At 40.0% G+C, this 17,170-nt stretch overlaps 1 protein-coding gene across 14 annotated transcripts in view; it reads left to right on the forward strand.

Moving 5' to 3' along the window:
• ablim2 (actin binding LIM protein family, member 2) overlaps nt 1–16,597 on the forward strand; it is a 52,544-nt gene extending 35,947 nt beyond the window's left edge. For 5 of the 14 annotated variants that reach the window (XM_083992681.1, XM_083992675.1, XM_083992682.1 and 2 more), the window contains 12 exons: nt 1,423–1,500; nt 1,639–1,782; nt 2,510–2,542; nt 2,993–3,110; nt 3,594–3,896; nt 5,889–5,996; nt 6,288–6,311; nt 7,870–7,923; nt 11,019–11,056; nt 11,269–11,377; nt 11,461–11,519; nt 13,124–13,953. In XM_083992681.1, the coding sequence (XP_083848807.1) occupies nt 1,423–1,500; nt 1,639–1,782; nt 2,510–2,542; nt 2,993–3,110; nt 3,594–3,896; nt 5,889–5,996; nt 6,288–6,311; nt 7,870–7,923; nt 11,019–11,056; nt 11,269–11,377; nt 11,461–11,519; nt 13,124–13,267 (1,212 nt within the window). In that variant the 3' untranslated portion in view covers nt 13,268–13,953. Of the gene's footprint in view, nt 1–1,422; nt 1,501–1,638; nt 1,783–2,509; nt 2,543–2,992; nt 3,111–3,593; nt 3,897–5,888; nt 5,997–6,287; nt 6,312–7,869; nt 7,924–11,018; nt 11,057–11,268; nt 11,378–11,460; nt 11,520–13,123; nt 13,954–14,070; nt 14,079–14,178; nt 14,260–14,708 lie in introns of those variants that run through there. The other 9 variants (XM_083992684.1, XM_083992688.1, XM_083992680.1 and 6 more) reach the window with 8 other exon arrangements.
• The last annotated feature ends 573 nt before the right edge of the window (nt 16,598–17,170 follow it).

A 17,170-nucleotide genomic window follows, 5' to 3' on the forward strand; every position in this document is an offset into this window, starting at 1 on the left:
GAACACATGGAGATGACGGATGTGACAGTTCCTGCATTTGGTAGATTATCAATCAGTGGAGTGGTAACAGCCAGAGTGGATTTGACTTGAACAAGCAAAGGCTTTAATTTGTTCTAAGAGAGAGAAAGTGTGTGTGTGTGTGTGTGTTTCTGCATGTGTGCATTAGTACTGCACCATATTAAGAAGATTAGTGATTCCCTCAGCACCACAGCCAAGACGACAACACTGACCACTGACACTAACACAGCCTCTGCAGCCTAACGCACTTCAGGAAGAACAGCGTGCTCTGTCTCTTCCTGTCAACGGCCTCGGTGTCGTCCCGTCGGTCCAGTTTATTGTTCAGGGATGTGAGATTTCCTTCTGCAGGTTTTTCCCAGTGTTTCCCAGTGTCCTCCTTCCTCTGCTGCAGGTAACTGCTGCTGAGAGGGGGGCGGCTGCTGTCGTAGGCTGGGCACACACTGTACCATTTTTGAAAATCTTGTTGTTGAATATCAACTCCCACTGTATGAGTAAATCATCCGTGATGTAAAGCCAAAGCTCATGATTTATCTTCTCGCACTAGACTAGACATGTTTAAATGTCCTATTGGCTCCTGCAGACCATCCTCGCTATTGACACTTGTCAATAAAGATTTGTTTGAAAGCTCAGAGACTGGTTTGTTAGCAACATTGCTAACAAGGCAGAAGAAGATGATGTTCAAATTGTGATGGCAATTAAAAAGGATATTCAGCTCCATTGTGCTTTGCACTTAACCTATTTTATATAGCTATGTAGCCTTGCTTATGTTTCAATGACATTTTAAAGGGAAAGCTAAAGTCAAACTGAATTTACTCAGCACCACAGCCAAGACGACAGTTTTTGTCACTTACCTGCAGTTACTAACGTCCAGGTGTGAACACTGTGTCTACTAAGGCTTCTTGCACATTTTGCACATAGCTTTGCTTTTGTCCAGCTGTTTACACTGCAGCTTCAAAGGAGAGGCCGCAGTACAAAACAGATGTAACCGAGCTGAGAGGCTAAAGGTTGTCAAGCTAGCTTTCATGTCCAGCAGCAGCGCTTTGGACATGTAACAATGGACTGTGTCATAATTTGAGATATATTCTTCACAGATACAGAAACTGTCAGAAGAGTGAACAATGAAGGGTTTTCTTTCTGTTTGTTCATCTTTTCTAATTAACGTTTAAATTCACTGAGTAGCTCAGAGGCTACTGGCAGCTCCTGGTTACTTTTAAGGTGGAATGTTTTTGCGTGTTACTCAATGCATGATTGACATTTGGGAATCAATCAACACAAATACATCAATGTCACAATGTAACTTATTGTAACTTATACATTTCAACTGGAGTATGTGAACTAGCTATATTTTAACACAAGAAAAGGCACAAATCATGTTTTAAACCTGTCTGTTTGTGTGTGTTTCAGGTGACTCGGACTTCCTCTGAGAGCATCACCTCAGTCCCAGCATCCAGTGCCTCCGGTTCTCCCAGCAGAGTAATCTATGTAAGACCACACCAACAGGGGGCAGCAAATACAGCAGTTTTATTATGTGTTTGAAAATTTGTTGTTATACACAACAAATCAGCTCAACAAAGCTTTGAAATATCACCACTGATAAATCTGACCACTTCATTCTTTCAGGCCAAATTAGGAGAGGAGATGCTGGACTACAAGGACCTGGCAGCTCTTCCAAAGACCAAGGCCATCTACAACATCGACAGGCCTGACATGCTGTCCTACTCCCCGTACGTCAGCTACCCATCTGAGGAGAGGCACTACGGAGAGGTATTCCAGCTTTCCTCATGAATGGGCTATAGTTACTGTATTTTAAAGCTATTAACAATGAATTGAATTAACCAACAACAGGACTAAAACCTTGCCTAAAGTACATATAGAAATGATCCCCCTTAAACAGCGCACATAATCTTATATGCTACATGTTGCTATTTTACTGTTTTGCTGTATTGCTAAATCACAAAAAGAAATCACTAAATTCCCTCCTCTGAACCAGCTCTTCAGTGATGTGAACACATTTACTGAACCAATCATCCCCTTAGCAACAACTTTCACCATTTAAACACAAGTTGCAGATCTTAAATCAGCTTTTCACTGTCACTGAAAACACATTGTACAGTGGTCATGATGTGTAATGGTGAACGCAGGGTAGCATAAACAGAGGACACTTACAGGGCAGGTGTCATCGCTTAAATACCCAACAGGTTGCTGTATTTCCTGTAACTTTCCCCTCCGTGGCCTCTGCGTTACCTTTTTAATTTTTCACTTTTGCTATCCCTCCATCATTGATCATGACGACATGTTTGGTTTTCTTACCCTTTACGCACATCCATTCAACAGCCCAGCTCACCTCACTCATCTCATCCCTCCATCGCTGTGTAGCCTATCATCGCTCATTGACATTGAACGATCACCCTCATGGTCGGATGGTTAACTCATATAACCTCACATATGAGTTCGTCCTAATCATTGGCTTTCTCCCACTTTTCATTTTCAGTCCCCCCAGCTGCTTTCTCCTACTCCCACTGAGGTAATATAACATAATCCACCTGTGTCTGGATGTGCATGTCACGTTGGTGTGTGTCTTGTTGGTTGTGCAGGTTTTAACATGTACATGCTTAAGATTAGGGATATTTAGGTGAAGTTGATAGACTGAATTGGGAATTCTGGCATCACTTTCCTACATAGTTATCTAGCCACCCATAGCAATATAGACAATATGTTTATGATGTGATTTTTTTTTGGTCGAGATAAACCAGATATCGGATAAAAATGAAGTGGTTCACATTCACGGGTTATTTTTCGTCATGCGTTGTGCCGTAAAAGTGACGTAAAATGTTCATGTTCATCATCTGGAAACTGATTTGTTCAGTTTGCCCTTCACAGAAAATTAGGTTGTGAGCAAAGTATCAGTATGTGCGTGTGTTTTTCTGTAAAAAGCACTGATTTATTTTATTACATTTTGTATTTGTGCATCCAGGGTGACGGGGAGAAATCACCACGTCAGAGACGGCCCTCCAGCCCCAGCTCCAACAGCTCCCTGGGGGGTCATGGACGTTACACTCCATCCCGCTCCCCCCAGAATTACAGCCGAGCAGGTATCAGCCTCACACACACTGTGGCACAACATCAGAGTCTTTTATTTCACTGTATACAGTGAAATAAAAGTAGTAAAGTAGTTGTAGCAAATGTTTTCTTCTTTTTTTTTAGAATAAAACATCTGCTACAACTACTTCCATTGATGATGTAAAAAAGAAGACATACATTCACACATACTTTATCCTTCTCGTTTGACATTTGCAGTATGTGAACATGAAATATTTTATTATCCACTGTCTCGGATCAGATATCATTATACAACCTTAATCTTATACTGATGTATTTTCATTGACCTAAAAGAAGATGAAATTGCAATATTGTAGAATTTATACCGTGAAATCCTCACTAACAACAGGAAGCTAAAAATAAATACAATTCCAGTATAGTATTTAATATTCATTTCCAAAAAGATTGTTTTCACAATACATTCACGTTTTCATCTAGTGACTCATCATGTTTCTGTAATCTGATTGGACATTCAGGGCCAGAGTTATACCTTGGTGGTAGATACAGCAGGCAGGGCCCTGACTCCAGTTCCTTTCCTTTGCCCCAAGTCGCCATGGGTGGCATTAAGCACCCTATCACCTGGGACAAGGACTCATCCTCCCTCCCTGCTTCTATTTTATTCCATTCTGGTGGGACCGAAGGGAGTGGAGGCGGAGGTGGTGGTTTTGGTGGCCAGTACTCACCCACACCAGCGGGTGGCAGTGCAGGCTTGTCTTTACATCTAAACCCCACCACCCTGGCCATGCTGAAGCAGCACAACTACATCCCTTACTTCAGAGGTATCAAAGCACAGTGGGGCCAAGACCCAGTCCGATACAGACGAGGGACAAGTTTCTGGAAAACATTGCTGCAATGTTGCAAAGCTCAAAACTCCAACCTTTCAAATCTATCAAACAGCTAAAAATGGAAAGGAGATTTAAGGTTCCCTAAAAGTTGGGTTTTCAATCTTCAAACTTAAGTTTTGCAATCAGAAAGAGCAGCAATGATTCGGTCTCCTCTGTATTTGACTGGGATTAAAGGTCCGTAAGAGTTGAATGCTGTGATACAACCACCGAATTGAGAATACTTGGCATGAGTTGCGGTGAAGCACCAAATTAACCATGTGTTGCAACCTCTGGGTCTTTGGGTATCTTCATGGTTCACCATAGACCGATCAGTCATACCAGGAAACAGAACGTCAGATCTGGTGTCTGACTCTGATTCTTGAACCAAAACCATGACACTGCTAAATGTTAACCATGATATCACACATCCTTGAAATCAACATCACAAACCAGTGCTGTACAGTGCATACCCCCCCCCTATTGAGCCCGACAGCAAGGTGTATCCAACCACTTCCCCTTTACCTCATCTTCTCCCCATCCCCTGATCTCCGTCACCCCAGGGATCAAACAGGACCCCCTCCCCGACCCTAACCCTAGGACATCCCTGCATCTCAGTTTACCTCCTCCTAACGGTAAAAGTAACAATAGTCTTTATCTTCTTTGTGTCTCTCCCCTTCCCCTATAGTGGAATGGTCCGCAGGCTTTGTAATGTTGTTCACTGGTATCATGGTGTTGTTGGGGGTCATGGGATGCATCAAGGTACATTCACAGTACCACTCAGTTTTCCTCACCACTCAGTGCTTGCCCTGTTCACTTGTGTCCGTGGACATGATTGTTGTCCTGCATGGTTTAACTTGATGTAGGCCTGAGTGTAACCCTGATACATTTGGCATTACCTTTTTGGATGAAGACTAAGGGTGGATTTCATTTTTGTGCTTGTCTGTTCAGAGTGTTAACCTGATCGTTTGCCTGCCTTTGACTCCTAATCTGCCCGGTTGTTTCTCCCCTATTCATCGTCATGTGTCAAACTCGATCCCCTTGATGTTACTTGTTTTTTGTCCTGGTGTAAATCTTGATAAATTGCAGATTTGGGGTTTTGATGACTGATAAAAGGCACAAAGAGGTTTGCAGATGGCTAACCCCTCTATTATTTTTGCTGAAATACTGTTGACTTTTCAGAAGCACAAGAAAAAACTGTTATAACCGGAGGTAATACAGCAAGTGGGAGGATCTATTTGAAGGGTGTTCACAGCTGAGTTGAAGTTAATTAAGACCAAACTATATTGTCTATTCCAGATGAAAGCTGTGTGAAAGACAAACAGGCAAACCCTGTGGAGAAAAGGGGGGAAATGCTCTCTTGATCTTGTTTTTCCAGTATAAATACACACTGTGAATGAGTCATCAGTGGCTCATGGCAGCCAAGTTTTCATAGAGATGTGGTGTTTTGATCTCTGCTGCTTGCATCATCTCCAGCCCTTTGAATATGACTGTGCAGAGACCCCACCTGTTTCTTCACATAAATAAATTAATGTGTCAATTTACTGCTCTATCTTCATTCCAACCTTCACTTATAGCCTTAAGCTCTTGACAGAATAAAAATTAAATTGGAGATAGTGGCTCTGTAAAAGTAGGTGATCTCAATCTATGTTATTGCCTTTAGCTTTTAAGGTGTTGCTGCTTTGCAATGAGAAGTGGTTCATGCATTTCATAGATACCCTCCTGTGCAGATGTTGCTAGGAAAAAGGACATTTTGGCAAAATTAGGGTGATAAATGTGTCTTATTACCTGGGCTATCAAGACACCTGACTCATTATCATTGGAGCTTTTTCAATATACTTACCATAACGCTGCCTTTTTTGCCCCCCAATGCCCCCTCTTTTTCCCCCCAAACCCTTTCCCTCTTGCCTTCCATATCCAATGTCCATCCACCTCCATCCGACACTGGAGGTAGTGAAAGTGGTCGAAGTACCCCCAGTTTATCCACCTATTCTGATGGCAAATCCCCCTCATCTACCTCGACCTACGTGGCTGCTCCCCGGCACTTCCACATACCAGGTAAGACCGAACCAACCCCAACTTTTAACCTTTTAAACACCTTTACACATTCTGCAACTTAATGCAAATGAGGAGACTACGAGGTAAGATACAAGATCGTAGCAAATTGGAAAACATTGTCTGACTGATCTCTTGTGTTTGTACGTTTGAGGTCTGATTACCTCAGCAGTGTTACTTGAAGTGTAGCGTTTCCCACAACTCTGCACTTCTGTACTGCAGCAACAGAGATCTAACACATCTGATATTAAGATATTGGCGAATGTTCAACAAGAAAAATCTTTTACTTTTCAGTGAATCGGAGTGCTGCCTTTCCAGGTACATGCAGATAAGTCTTTTAAAGCTATAAAAGGATGTTGAATACCAAGTTGTTTGTGTTGGGCCGCATGTAAGAACCATTTTGTTTTTAGAGAAGAAAAGAACGTGACAATCTGGAGTTTGAAGTTGTGCTGTTTGAAATAAAGAACGAGACTTGATATAGCTTTGGACTTGGTCATACCTAAACAAATGACTAACAAGAAATGTAGAATAACCTACTGCCACCACAAGAGGGCAGTAGAAGATGAATGCACACAGGCATCAGATCCAGTGCAGGGACATTGTTTGAGATATGGAGATAGGACTCCTTCAGTGTCCTTCTGACTTATTCTGCCCTTCTGGCTTTAACTGGACACTCCTGTAGACTGGAGTCATTGAACCAGGCAAAGACTACAGAGCCATTAGTCCCATTCCTTCAATTCTGTACATAACAAGTTTTATCCCTTGTTCTCAATTTATCTTCTCACATATGATTACTGGTTCGCTGGTGAGAAGATAAGTCACTGTTAAACCTCTTCAATGGAAAGCACCTGAACACACCTGAGTTAATAGTTCTTCTGACTGTGCAGAAAACCAGACTTTCAGCTCCGTACGTGACTTGTGTGATACATTTGGACTTCTGTGAATTTGTGCATGCCCGAGGAGAACTTTTGAAAGTTATCCAAATTCATGATACCCAAAGATTGAAGCTGTTTGTATGAGCGGTTCTTGCATGAGGCCCAGTGTCTTCACATCATATCGCCGACTTCCTGCCTTTAGCTTAAGGGTTGAACTCTGTATACCTCTGGCACTCTTTCATTTCCTGCGTCTACGCTGGTCTTTTGAACTTACATTACTTTGCGATACATTTGGCCAGTGACCAGTTGTATCCTCATTACTTTAAATCTCCCGCAGAGGAAAAGCCATTTGATCATACATACAACATATTGTTCCCATTGACGTCCATGTCAGTCATACAAAGGAGGAAAAATGAAAGTACCCACTTGTATTATTTTATTGCGAGTCATGTTTCTGCTGACTAATGTGTGACATTGTTATAAAGTGTCCTGGCAGATGGGGGAAAACACTGTCCACATTATACCCCCGAGGCACTTCATCTGTTGCAACAAGGCCTGAATTAACTTTCTCTATTGTGGTTTATAAACTTTATTTTGAATGACTTCATTTTAAATTCTTTTATGACCACTAATACGTAAACTGTTTGGTGTCTGGGGCCCATGTGTGGTTTCTCATATTATTCTATGATTGTCATTTTGGTGGTCTGCATCGAATAACATCCTCCTCCAACAAAATGTGATCAATTGAGATATATATATTTTTTTAAATCTACTGCACGAACAATAATAAAAGTGATGATTTTTTTGATGTGCGTTAATAAAAATGACAAATGTGTTCACCCAGCTCTACTGCGCTCCCCTCTATGCTTCTTCGAAATCTCTCATCCCCCAATAACTGCTAACCCATGCTTCTTTTTCTCCATTTTCTCTTTCTTTCTCTTCCTCCTTCCCATGTTGGCTTCTTCCGTTTTCTTTCTTCTGCATCTTTTCCCATTTTCCAGAGACTATGGTCAAAGATAATATCTATAGAAAACCCCCCATCTACAGGCAGCATGGTACAGTCCACTTCCTCTTTAACAATTCCTTCTCTGGTCTGGTCTCTCTGCACGATTTGTTGCATGTCATCTGTCGTACTCCACCAACTCTGTGTTTTAACATCAACTTCATACACCAATGCAAGGTTGACCATTGGGGGTGTGGCCTCAGTGGTTCAACATTTTCATATCACAATATTCTTGTCATTGTTCTGAAAATAAAGGAAAGTACATTTTTCAGCTATGTACTTCCTTGATGCAGCATCTCAGTCCGATGAAACATGATATAGATATGGATACAGATATAGAGATATAGATATAGATATAGATACAGATATAGAGATATAGATATAGATACAGATATATAGATATAGATACAGATATACGTAGATATAGATAGATATAGATATAGATACAGATATAGATATAGATATAGATACAGATATAGAGATATAGATATAGATACAGATATAGAGATATAGATATAGATATAGATACAGATATAGAGATATAGATATAGATACAGATATATAGATATAGATACAGATATACGTAGATATAGATAGATATAGATATAGATACAGATATAGATATAGATACAGATATAGAGATATAGATATAGATACAGATATAGAGATATAGATACAGAGATATAGATATAGATATAGATACAGAGATATAGATATAGATATAGATACAGATATATAGATATAGATACAGATATAGATACAGATACAGATATACGTAGATATAGATAGATATAGATATAGATAGATACAGATACTTATATAGATATAGATATAGAGACAGATACAGATAATGGAAACTCTATGTACCCCTAGTCTCTGCTGAATCCTACCCTGATGAGATGTGACTGGTTTCATATCAAAGATATGATGATAAAAATCCCAACTTTTCCACGTTTTTATCCCTGTTTGTCCAGTTTTTCTCAGCTTCCAGCAGGAAGTCATTCAGTATTATTCTAAAATGAACTAGACGAAGTCTGAAGTCACACCATATCATTTCATTTCATGCCATCTGAAGCCACCGCCCTACTTTAGTTTCAAAGTGAAAAGCTACAATTCATCATCATATGGAGCCAAAAAGAAAAAAAAAAACTCTTGTACTGTTCTCTACTAAATGAAATATTCAAACATGCCCCATATCTAGGAAATTAGATCAAATCCAAGGCAACAACGGTGACATCACTGATCTGGATGTTGTCAGACTTTAAACATGCTCTAAATCTTCAACCCTCAGCAGCAACTGTAGATACTTGTGGGAAGAGAAAAGCTCCGTGATCAGGGTCTAAAGGTGACATTACATCACTAATACTACAGTGCCCAAAATTACAGTGTCTACCAAATTGGTAATCCAGCTCATTTGGGACTGAAGTTGAACAGGAAGGGGCCGCTGGGTGTTTATTTGCTCATCCTGTTCATGCATGTCCACTCTGCACCCATCTCACTGGCTCATTGTTTTTTCGTGGTGATGCTGCGACTGTTGTGTACACTGTGAGTAATCTGGTACATGGATCACTGTGTATGGTGGTGGCATCGGTGTTGTCTCTATATCTGTGTCCCTCCAGTTCCCATTGTTTGTGTGTTTGATCTATGGTGTACTGTACACTTTCCACAACACACTGACACAGGCATCTGAGGAGCAAGGGATGAGTCTCACCTCTTATACATAAGGACATTTTTTATCTTTATATGTGAAATAAGTCAGCTGCATATGGCATCATCTCCTCTAACACATGCTAAGGTATTTCCTATAGGCAATTTAACTTTGCAGCTGTGTAAAGTGACTTTGAATAGTAAGTTATAAGTAATATGGATACCTCTGTCTAGTGTAGGCCTACATGCAAAGCTTTAAGCATGCAGTATATGTGTTTAACACTGTCACTCAGTCAGTTTATATTTTATGTGCACAAACGACTAATTCATACTGTCCAATTACTTACTTATTGTTGTTTATACCTTGTTGTGAGTCTGTTTATGTGTGTGTGGGTCATCACGGCAAAATGTGATGCTGGAGACTCCAACTCCAGTGTGAAGTAGCCACAGGGCTGCAACATAGTCACAATTCAATTCTCAGTATTCAATGCATGAACTTATTGTGTTTTAGGTATGTTAAAGGGACAGTAACATAATGTTGTTAACCTAACGCTAAGTTTTAAACAGAGTGCACAGGTACAATTTAAAGTATGTTGTACTGTGTACTTTAAACTTGAGAACGAAACTGCATTAAAGCCATTGGGCCGATGCAGGCAAATGGTTTGGTTTATTGGGCTGTGCACTTAGATATATTCAGATAACTGTTCTCTAGCCTGTTATAACCCGACAATATAAATAAAAAGGAATAAAGTCAGTGTTAGCACCTTGATATTGATGTGTGCTGGTAACTCTTGCAGCAGCACATTGGAGTTATGGCAAACATTACTAGGTGCTCTTTCTTTAAATCACCAACATCTACAACAACCTGCACCTTCAGTTCTGTTATGTAAGCTTTAAGTTTAAGTAAAATTAAGTTTATTGTTTACTCTTAGATTTAAAGGCAGTTTTGTTTTGATTTTGGACAAATATCCTGATTACGAACACGGACTCAAGAGCTTGAAAAAGCATGTGTGAACAATTTATTGATTCTAATGGACAGTTTATGAATTGCATATGTTTTTTCCCCCTCCATAACACCTACTAGACTTCACAATATCAATATCAATGTTATTCAAATATAAATGAAAATTGGACTAGAAATGGAAATCTGGTCCAGGAAGTTTTTGTCAAGCGCAGGTTTTAAGACGAGAAGTTTGAATGATTTGCAATTCAACTGTCTAAATGTCATACTAATCTGTGTTGTAGCTGTTGATATGTTTTGCTCTGATGACCAATGCATAAACTATTGTATAACCCTTTAAAGACAGCATTGATTAGAAATGTTTCTGCACACTCACACCTAGCATGTGGCGCCCCCTGTAGATGCCATCTGCAACTGACGATGTCACGGAGCAGCAGTGATTTGCACTTATAGCGTTCAGAGGCAGATAACCCCCCCTCCCTCCCTTCTCCCCCCGCACATTAACTGTGTACATCCTGTAACATGTGACTGTTTTGCAGCTTCTAGGACCTCCTGGCAGGATGGGGAGGATAGCAAGGTGGGTTTGCTTATAGTAGATGTGTGTACGTCTTTATCTGTCTGACCATATCTGTCTCTTTTCTGAGTCATTCTCTTAAAACTGTACAAACTCTGTGCAGCCATTTACTAATTCAGTAACTCATACTTTACCATGCCATCATCCATCACTTTCCATCTTTCTGTCTTTCTGTTTCTCTTCCTCTCTTTCTTGTTCTCTCTCTCTCTCTGTAGAGGACCAGTTGGATGATCTTGAAGAACGAGATTGAAGGACACATGGGTGCAGAAGACCTGGACCCCCGCAAGTCCACCTGCAGTCTTCCCACTGACACTTCACAGCCAAGTGAGTGAGCAAATAAATGATCAAAATGAAATTCCACCTTGATCAGTCATTCAGATTTAAAGAGATACTTTTCTTCCCTGCAGATTTCCCCTACAACAAGTCTGCATCTTTACCCGGATATGGAAGGAACGGCATCTACAAGGTGAGCTACAGTAAAGGACTTTCATTGAACAGTCCATGGTACATCCTGTAAGTTAGATCAGCCAAAGTACACTGCAAAAACTCAAAATCTTACCAAGAATATTTGTCTTATTTCTAGTCAAAAATATAATTTCTAGTCAAAACAAGTCTCATTATACTTAAAATAAGACTCATCACATTAAAAAGTAACTTGTTTTTAGACACTTTTTACTTCTTTCAAGCATATTTTTGCTTGAAATAAGTAGAAAAATCTGATAGTGGAGCAAGTTTTTCTTTCTTATTACGAGCACAAAAAACTTGCTTTCACTGGCAGATTTTTCTACTTATTTCAAGTGAAGATTTGTTTGAAACAAATGAAAATTATCTAAAAACAAGTACATTTTTAGGTGATGAGTCTTATTTTAAAGCAGAAGTGAGTGATATATTTGTGTTAATATAAGTCTTAAATAGTTATATCTTCCGACAGCAATCACTTACATAGAGTGTTTGGACTGAAACACGGGTCTCTCAGTCCCTCTGCTCTGCTCTGAGTCGAGGAGAAAACATTTATCGTATCCTACAGTTTTTATCCAATGAGGAGAGAGAACGGCATGCAGGGCTGTGTGTGCAGCCAAGGAACGCCGTGAATGTGGTGACGTAGCGACGAGGACTGTTATGGTGCGTTCAAGGAAACTCGTATTTTTCCGACCGTGAAGTGGTACCAGTTCGATCTGGTACGAGTTCACCGGTCGGAAGTTACGAGTGGCCGTTATAGTGACTTTCACCGGTAAAACAGGTCGGAAAAACACGAGTGGGTTGCCTGAAACGCTACAAAGTCGTAAGTTGTGACTTGAAGCTGTAATTTACGATTTCAAAAGCCTGCCTGGAACGCAGCATTAGCGAAAACGACCGGACCACTCACTTCTGCTTTAAGTGAGAAGAGTTTAGTTTTGACAAGAAATAAGACAAATATTCTTGGAAAGATTTTGAGTTTTTGCAGTGTAGTGCTTTGTCTTGTCCCTATTTGAAGTGACATAGCAGCCATTAATCCATGCAATATTTAAAACAGACCCATTGTCAAAGAAATACCTAATAGGACTGGTTTTGTAGACACACTTTTGAGCAAATGTACCTCCTATAACTTCTAACACTGTACTTAAAGGCCTCCCACCCTGGTTCTGGTTCTCCTGGAGGTTCCTTCTTGTTAAAAAGGCAGTTTTTCCCCCTCCCTATGCTGCCAAGTGCTGATCTATTGGCTTTCTCTCAGTATCAGAGAAATGACTGACTTTACCCTTGAGATAATGTGTATTATGATCTGGCGCAACATAAATACACTGGATCGAAGTTTGAGTGTTTCAGATGGTCCCTCTCAGGCCAGTTGACCTCTATCGGTGGACAAACAACAGACACTTTCTGACATCATGCCGTCCTTCCTTCCTCCTCTCCTCTGTTACCTTTTACTCTCTCCAAACAAAAGTGATGTAATCTCAGTCTACCAAGACTACATTTCCTATTGGAGCAAAAGCAGCGACTGAAATGCTTTCAGGTCGACCTCAGCTTTGATAAAGAGCAGAGATGTTCTTGGCAAGATGGTCTAACCTTGTGTCTGTTTGTGTCTTCCTGCAGGCTGCTGAGATGGTGGAGGATGAAATTGACCCAGACTCCCATAGCTGGGGAGGAATGAGGGGTGAGAGGGAAAATGAACTCCAAACTGTTTATAAGCTCTTTTATTTTTTACTCAGTTGTTGGTTTGTAAGCTTTTTCCATTAGATAGATACATCAATTGAATGCCTAAAGTATAAAAATACATACAGTTATTGTTTTGGATCCACTCCAGCACCTTGGATTTGAAATGAAACAGGGTCTGAGGTTGATTTTCAGACATACTAGGGACACTGTTATGGTCTTGTAGCCATTTTTATGAGACAATTCAGGGATCTTTAATATACACAAATGCCAATCTAGGAAGTTCAGTTCAGGCAAACACTTAAATGCCAGTCAACTAACCATATAATCCAATCAGATTAATGTCAAAAGCCACTAAAGCCAAGAGGAAGTGATGCTGGCTGTTGAAGAATGGCAGTCATCATCAGATCAGCTGATGTCTGTGATTCACTTCAGACAGTCACAGGCTGCAAAAGACTGCAGTAATGTGTTAAATACAATCAATCAAATCAATACAATGACTTCCTGCTGAGACTTACTCCCTTTAGATTTATATTGTAGATGTGAACTAGAGCTGAAATGATTGGTTTAATCAGGTCTGTCTTGGCAACTGCTGGTCTTGGACCAAAACCACACCCATAAGTAACACAATGACAGAATGCATATGACTATTTTGGTCATGGGTTTCAAACACCTTCTGCAAAAGAAAGCAAAACATTTAAGGTCAGTGATAAACCAAATACCACAAAGGAGTTAAATTGAATTTATTTAACAGTGTTGATAGGTGCCATTTTCCCAGCTGCAAGATTACTGCTATGTATTACAAGTCTGTGTTTGAACAGTCTTATTAGTATCTTAAGCAAAGTGTGAGCTAATTCTCTGTTTCTGTCTCCTTTTCTCTCCTTCAGAATACAAGGTAAGAGATATTAATACTTTACAAATATGCTTTAATGTTCTTGGCAGCTTGGTTGGATTATAGATGGATCAACCAATTAATCTCTTAAACTGTGTGCCAGATCTACCCCTATGAAGTGCTGGCAGTGACGCATAGAGTGAAGGTGAAGCTTCCCAGAGATGTGGATCGCACCAGACTGGAGGTGAGCGCTAATCTTCTTCACTCCTGCACAGGCCTTAAAGGGATAGTTCAACATTTTGGCAAATTGGCCCATTGCCATAATCCCTATAGTCATAGCAATAGGTTTGTTACCTTTAATTTTCGGTGCAAGCTATTTTTAGAACGGCGGAGCAGAGCCGCGAGTGAATGTGCAGGTCACAACTTGTCCACCAGAGCGTTTTGGAGAAAGAAATCCCATTAGCCTCCGTAGCGTAGCTCTGAGCAGCTTGCGGCTCTGCTCCGCCGTTCTAAAAATAGCTTGCACCGACAATTAAAGGTAACGAACCTACTGCTATGACTATAGGGATTATGGCAATGGGCCAATTTTCCAAAATGTTGAACTATCCCTTTAAAAAAGCCTGAGGTGTTGTAAAACTGGGGCCTAAAGAGTATTTTATATGAGTTACACATACTTGTGTCTTTCTTTTTCAGAGGCACTTATCTCCTGAGGACTTCCAGATGGTTTTCGGCATGGCCCTGGATCAGTTCGACCGCATGGCCCTCTGGAAGAAGAACGACATGAAGAAGAGGGCACACCTTTTTTAGACGGACAAGCAAAAAAAAAAAAGCGCCAAACACCATCTCAACAACCAACCAACCAACCAACCAATCCCCCATCAGGAAGAAAGCAAACACCAACCCATTTGAAATATTCTATATATGCACCGCCATGATGCCCCTCTACTTTCCAACCTATACAACAACGCCATGCCATCTGCCTGTGATGCCACGGAGAGGAACTTTCTCACGTCGAGGCAGCATCTAGAGCTTTTTGTATGCTATGTGGTCCAAGTGTTTGACTGACAAACCTTACATTACAGTACGAGGATGAGGAGCAGCTTTTGCATGGCCTGTGTTGATGCTCCTCGCCTCGCCCTCCCCCTCAGTGTGTGGTTTCTGCCAACCAATGCCGATGCAAATAGAACAAATCCTGCCTCCACGAGCAAGTTTGTTTGATCCGTTTCATCGGTTTGCTGCTCTTCCTTTTTCTCCCCCTATCGTTTTCTCAAGTTGCTCTCCCTGCTCTGATCGCTACAAATCATTTCTACCATCGTTTTACGACAGCGAAGTGACGGCACACGACGACGACGGTGATAAGGAATAACTTTAGTTTTCTCTGATCTTTTACTTCAGAGCCAGACTTCAGAGTCATAAAGCACCTAATCGTTTGCTTTTGTTTGCCGTTTTCCTTCATGTTCATCATGTGAGAGAAGTTGGTAAAGACTGAATGAGTTTTGATAAATGTGCCCTGATATCCTTTTGAATGCAGTCACATATCGTACAGAAGAATCTCATAAATCAGCAGAGACAGGGAGAGCCGGGGCCAGATGAGGGCCCAGAACGGCATTGGGGGGAGTCGGGAACAGAGGAGGGAAAAACGTAACATTTACAGTTTCAGGGTATGTAAAGGTATCAGATATGCAGATTTGCCAGAGTTACATGCACTCACATTAAAAAAAAGGAAAGAAAAACGAAATAAATTATTTTTATAAGCTATTTTTGACTTCTGGAAAGGATCATTACACCAAGTCATGAGACACAGCCGAGAGGAAATCATGATTTTTTTGTTAAAAGGAAAAAAATAAAAGGCCACGCTGACTTTAAGCTTCTCAGACCTGCAGCAGCACTTAAGCCGAACAAGTGAGGTTTTGCTTGATTTAAATCTCAATACTATAACTGTGTTATATCTCCTCCAATAGAGGTCTAACTCTCTGTATGTTTGTTGTTTGAAAGCATTGTTGTGTGCAGTAAAAGCTACACATACTATCAGCTGAAGTCTATCAGTTTTGCTTGACTTTCTGGACCGTAAATTGATCTACTCGCCAACTAACATACTGTAAAATGTATATAAACATATACTGGACATATGCCAGATATATCTGTCTGTATACAATCCATGGTGTATAACTCTGCAGGCATGCATGAAGATGGGAAAATGGGGTTTGTCCACTGACCTCTGATTAGAAATGTATGAAAACATTATCATCAATGTGTTTTGAGTGACTGATAATTTTTTTGTTTTTTGTTTTACATATGTCAAAAGAAATGCCTGGGTTAGCTGCTTACATTAGCTTGTTTTAGGTATTTATTTAATTGGAATATTAAGGTCAGGATTTTATTTTGAAATCTTAAAAAGGTGTAATGTCGAAATAAATAGCATCACCAAGAAGAAATCGAAGACACATATCAAAATTTTAAGTTTAATATGAGTGTCAAATAAAAATATTTGCGCCTGTACGTAACACACTAACTGTTGTCATAAAGCATCATGTCATCTTTCTAATATTCATGTGCTATTAAAGTGCTTTATCTGAAACTCAGCCGGTATGGACTGGAGTGCTTGAGTTTTTAAAGACATACAGTATTGGTCTCAACAGGTAGAGACACAACAAAAAAGATGATTTATTTTTAATGCTGTAAACTCAATATTTCATCTTAATATAACACATGTATTTACATTTAAATAAAAACTATCCAGGATAACAGATGGAAGATTAAAACTTCAGGAAATTACTTGTCAATAGAGAAAGATAGATAGATAGCTTTATTTTACAGACTCCAAGTCCAATTAAAGAGATGCCCACACAACCACTTTGAGAGATTTATATGCACACCTAGCTAAGCCAAGAAAATGTTGACATATTTCTTAACAGTATCAATCTACCACACCTTAGTGAAGAACAAATATAGCTATGCATTGATAGAATTGGCTATAAGGAACTTTTCACTGTCCTATGACCCAATGACCCATGACAATTTCTTTATTTCAAAAGAAATTGAAATAAAAGAAACGTCCCAGTAGAAGTTCCCAGGGTGTTTCCTTGTGGGATTTGAATGGTAGGAATCAATGTTATTGTTTTTTAAATGACTGTTTTATGTTCTTAGCCTAGCCT

This window comes from Trachurus trachurus (assembly GCF_905171665.1).
Source record: "Trachurus trachurus genome assembly, chromosome: 18".
In the NCBI taxonomy this organism is placed as follows: Eukaryota; Metazoa; Chordata; class Actinopteri; order Carangiformes; family Carangidae; genus Trachurus; species Trachurus trachurus.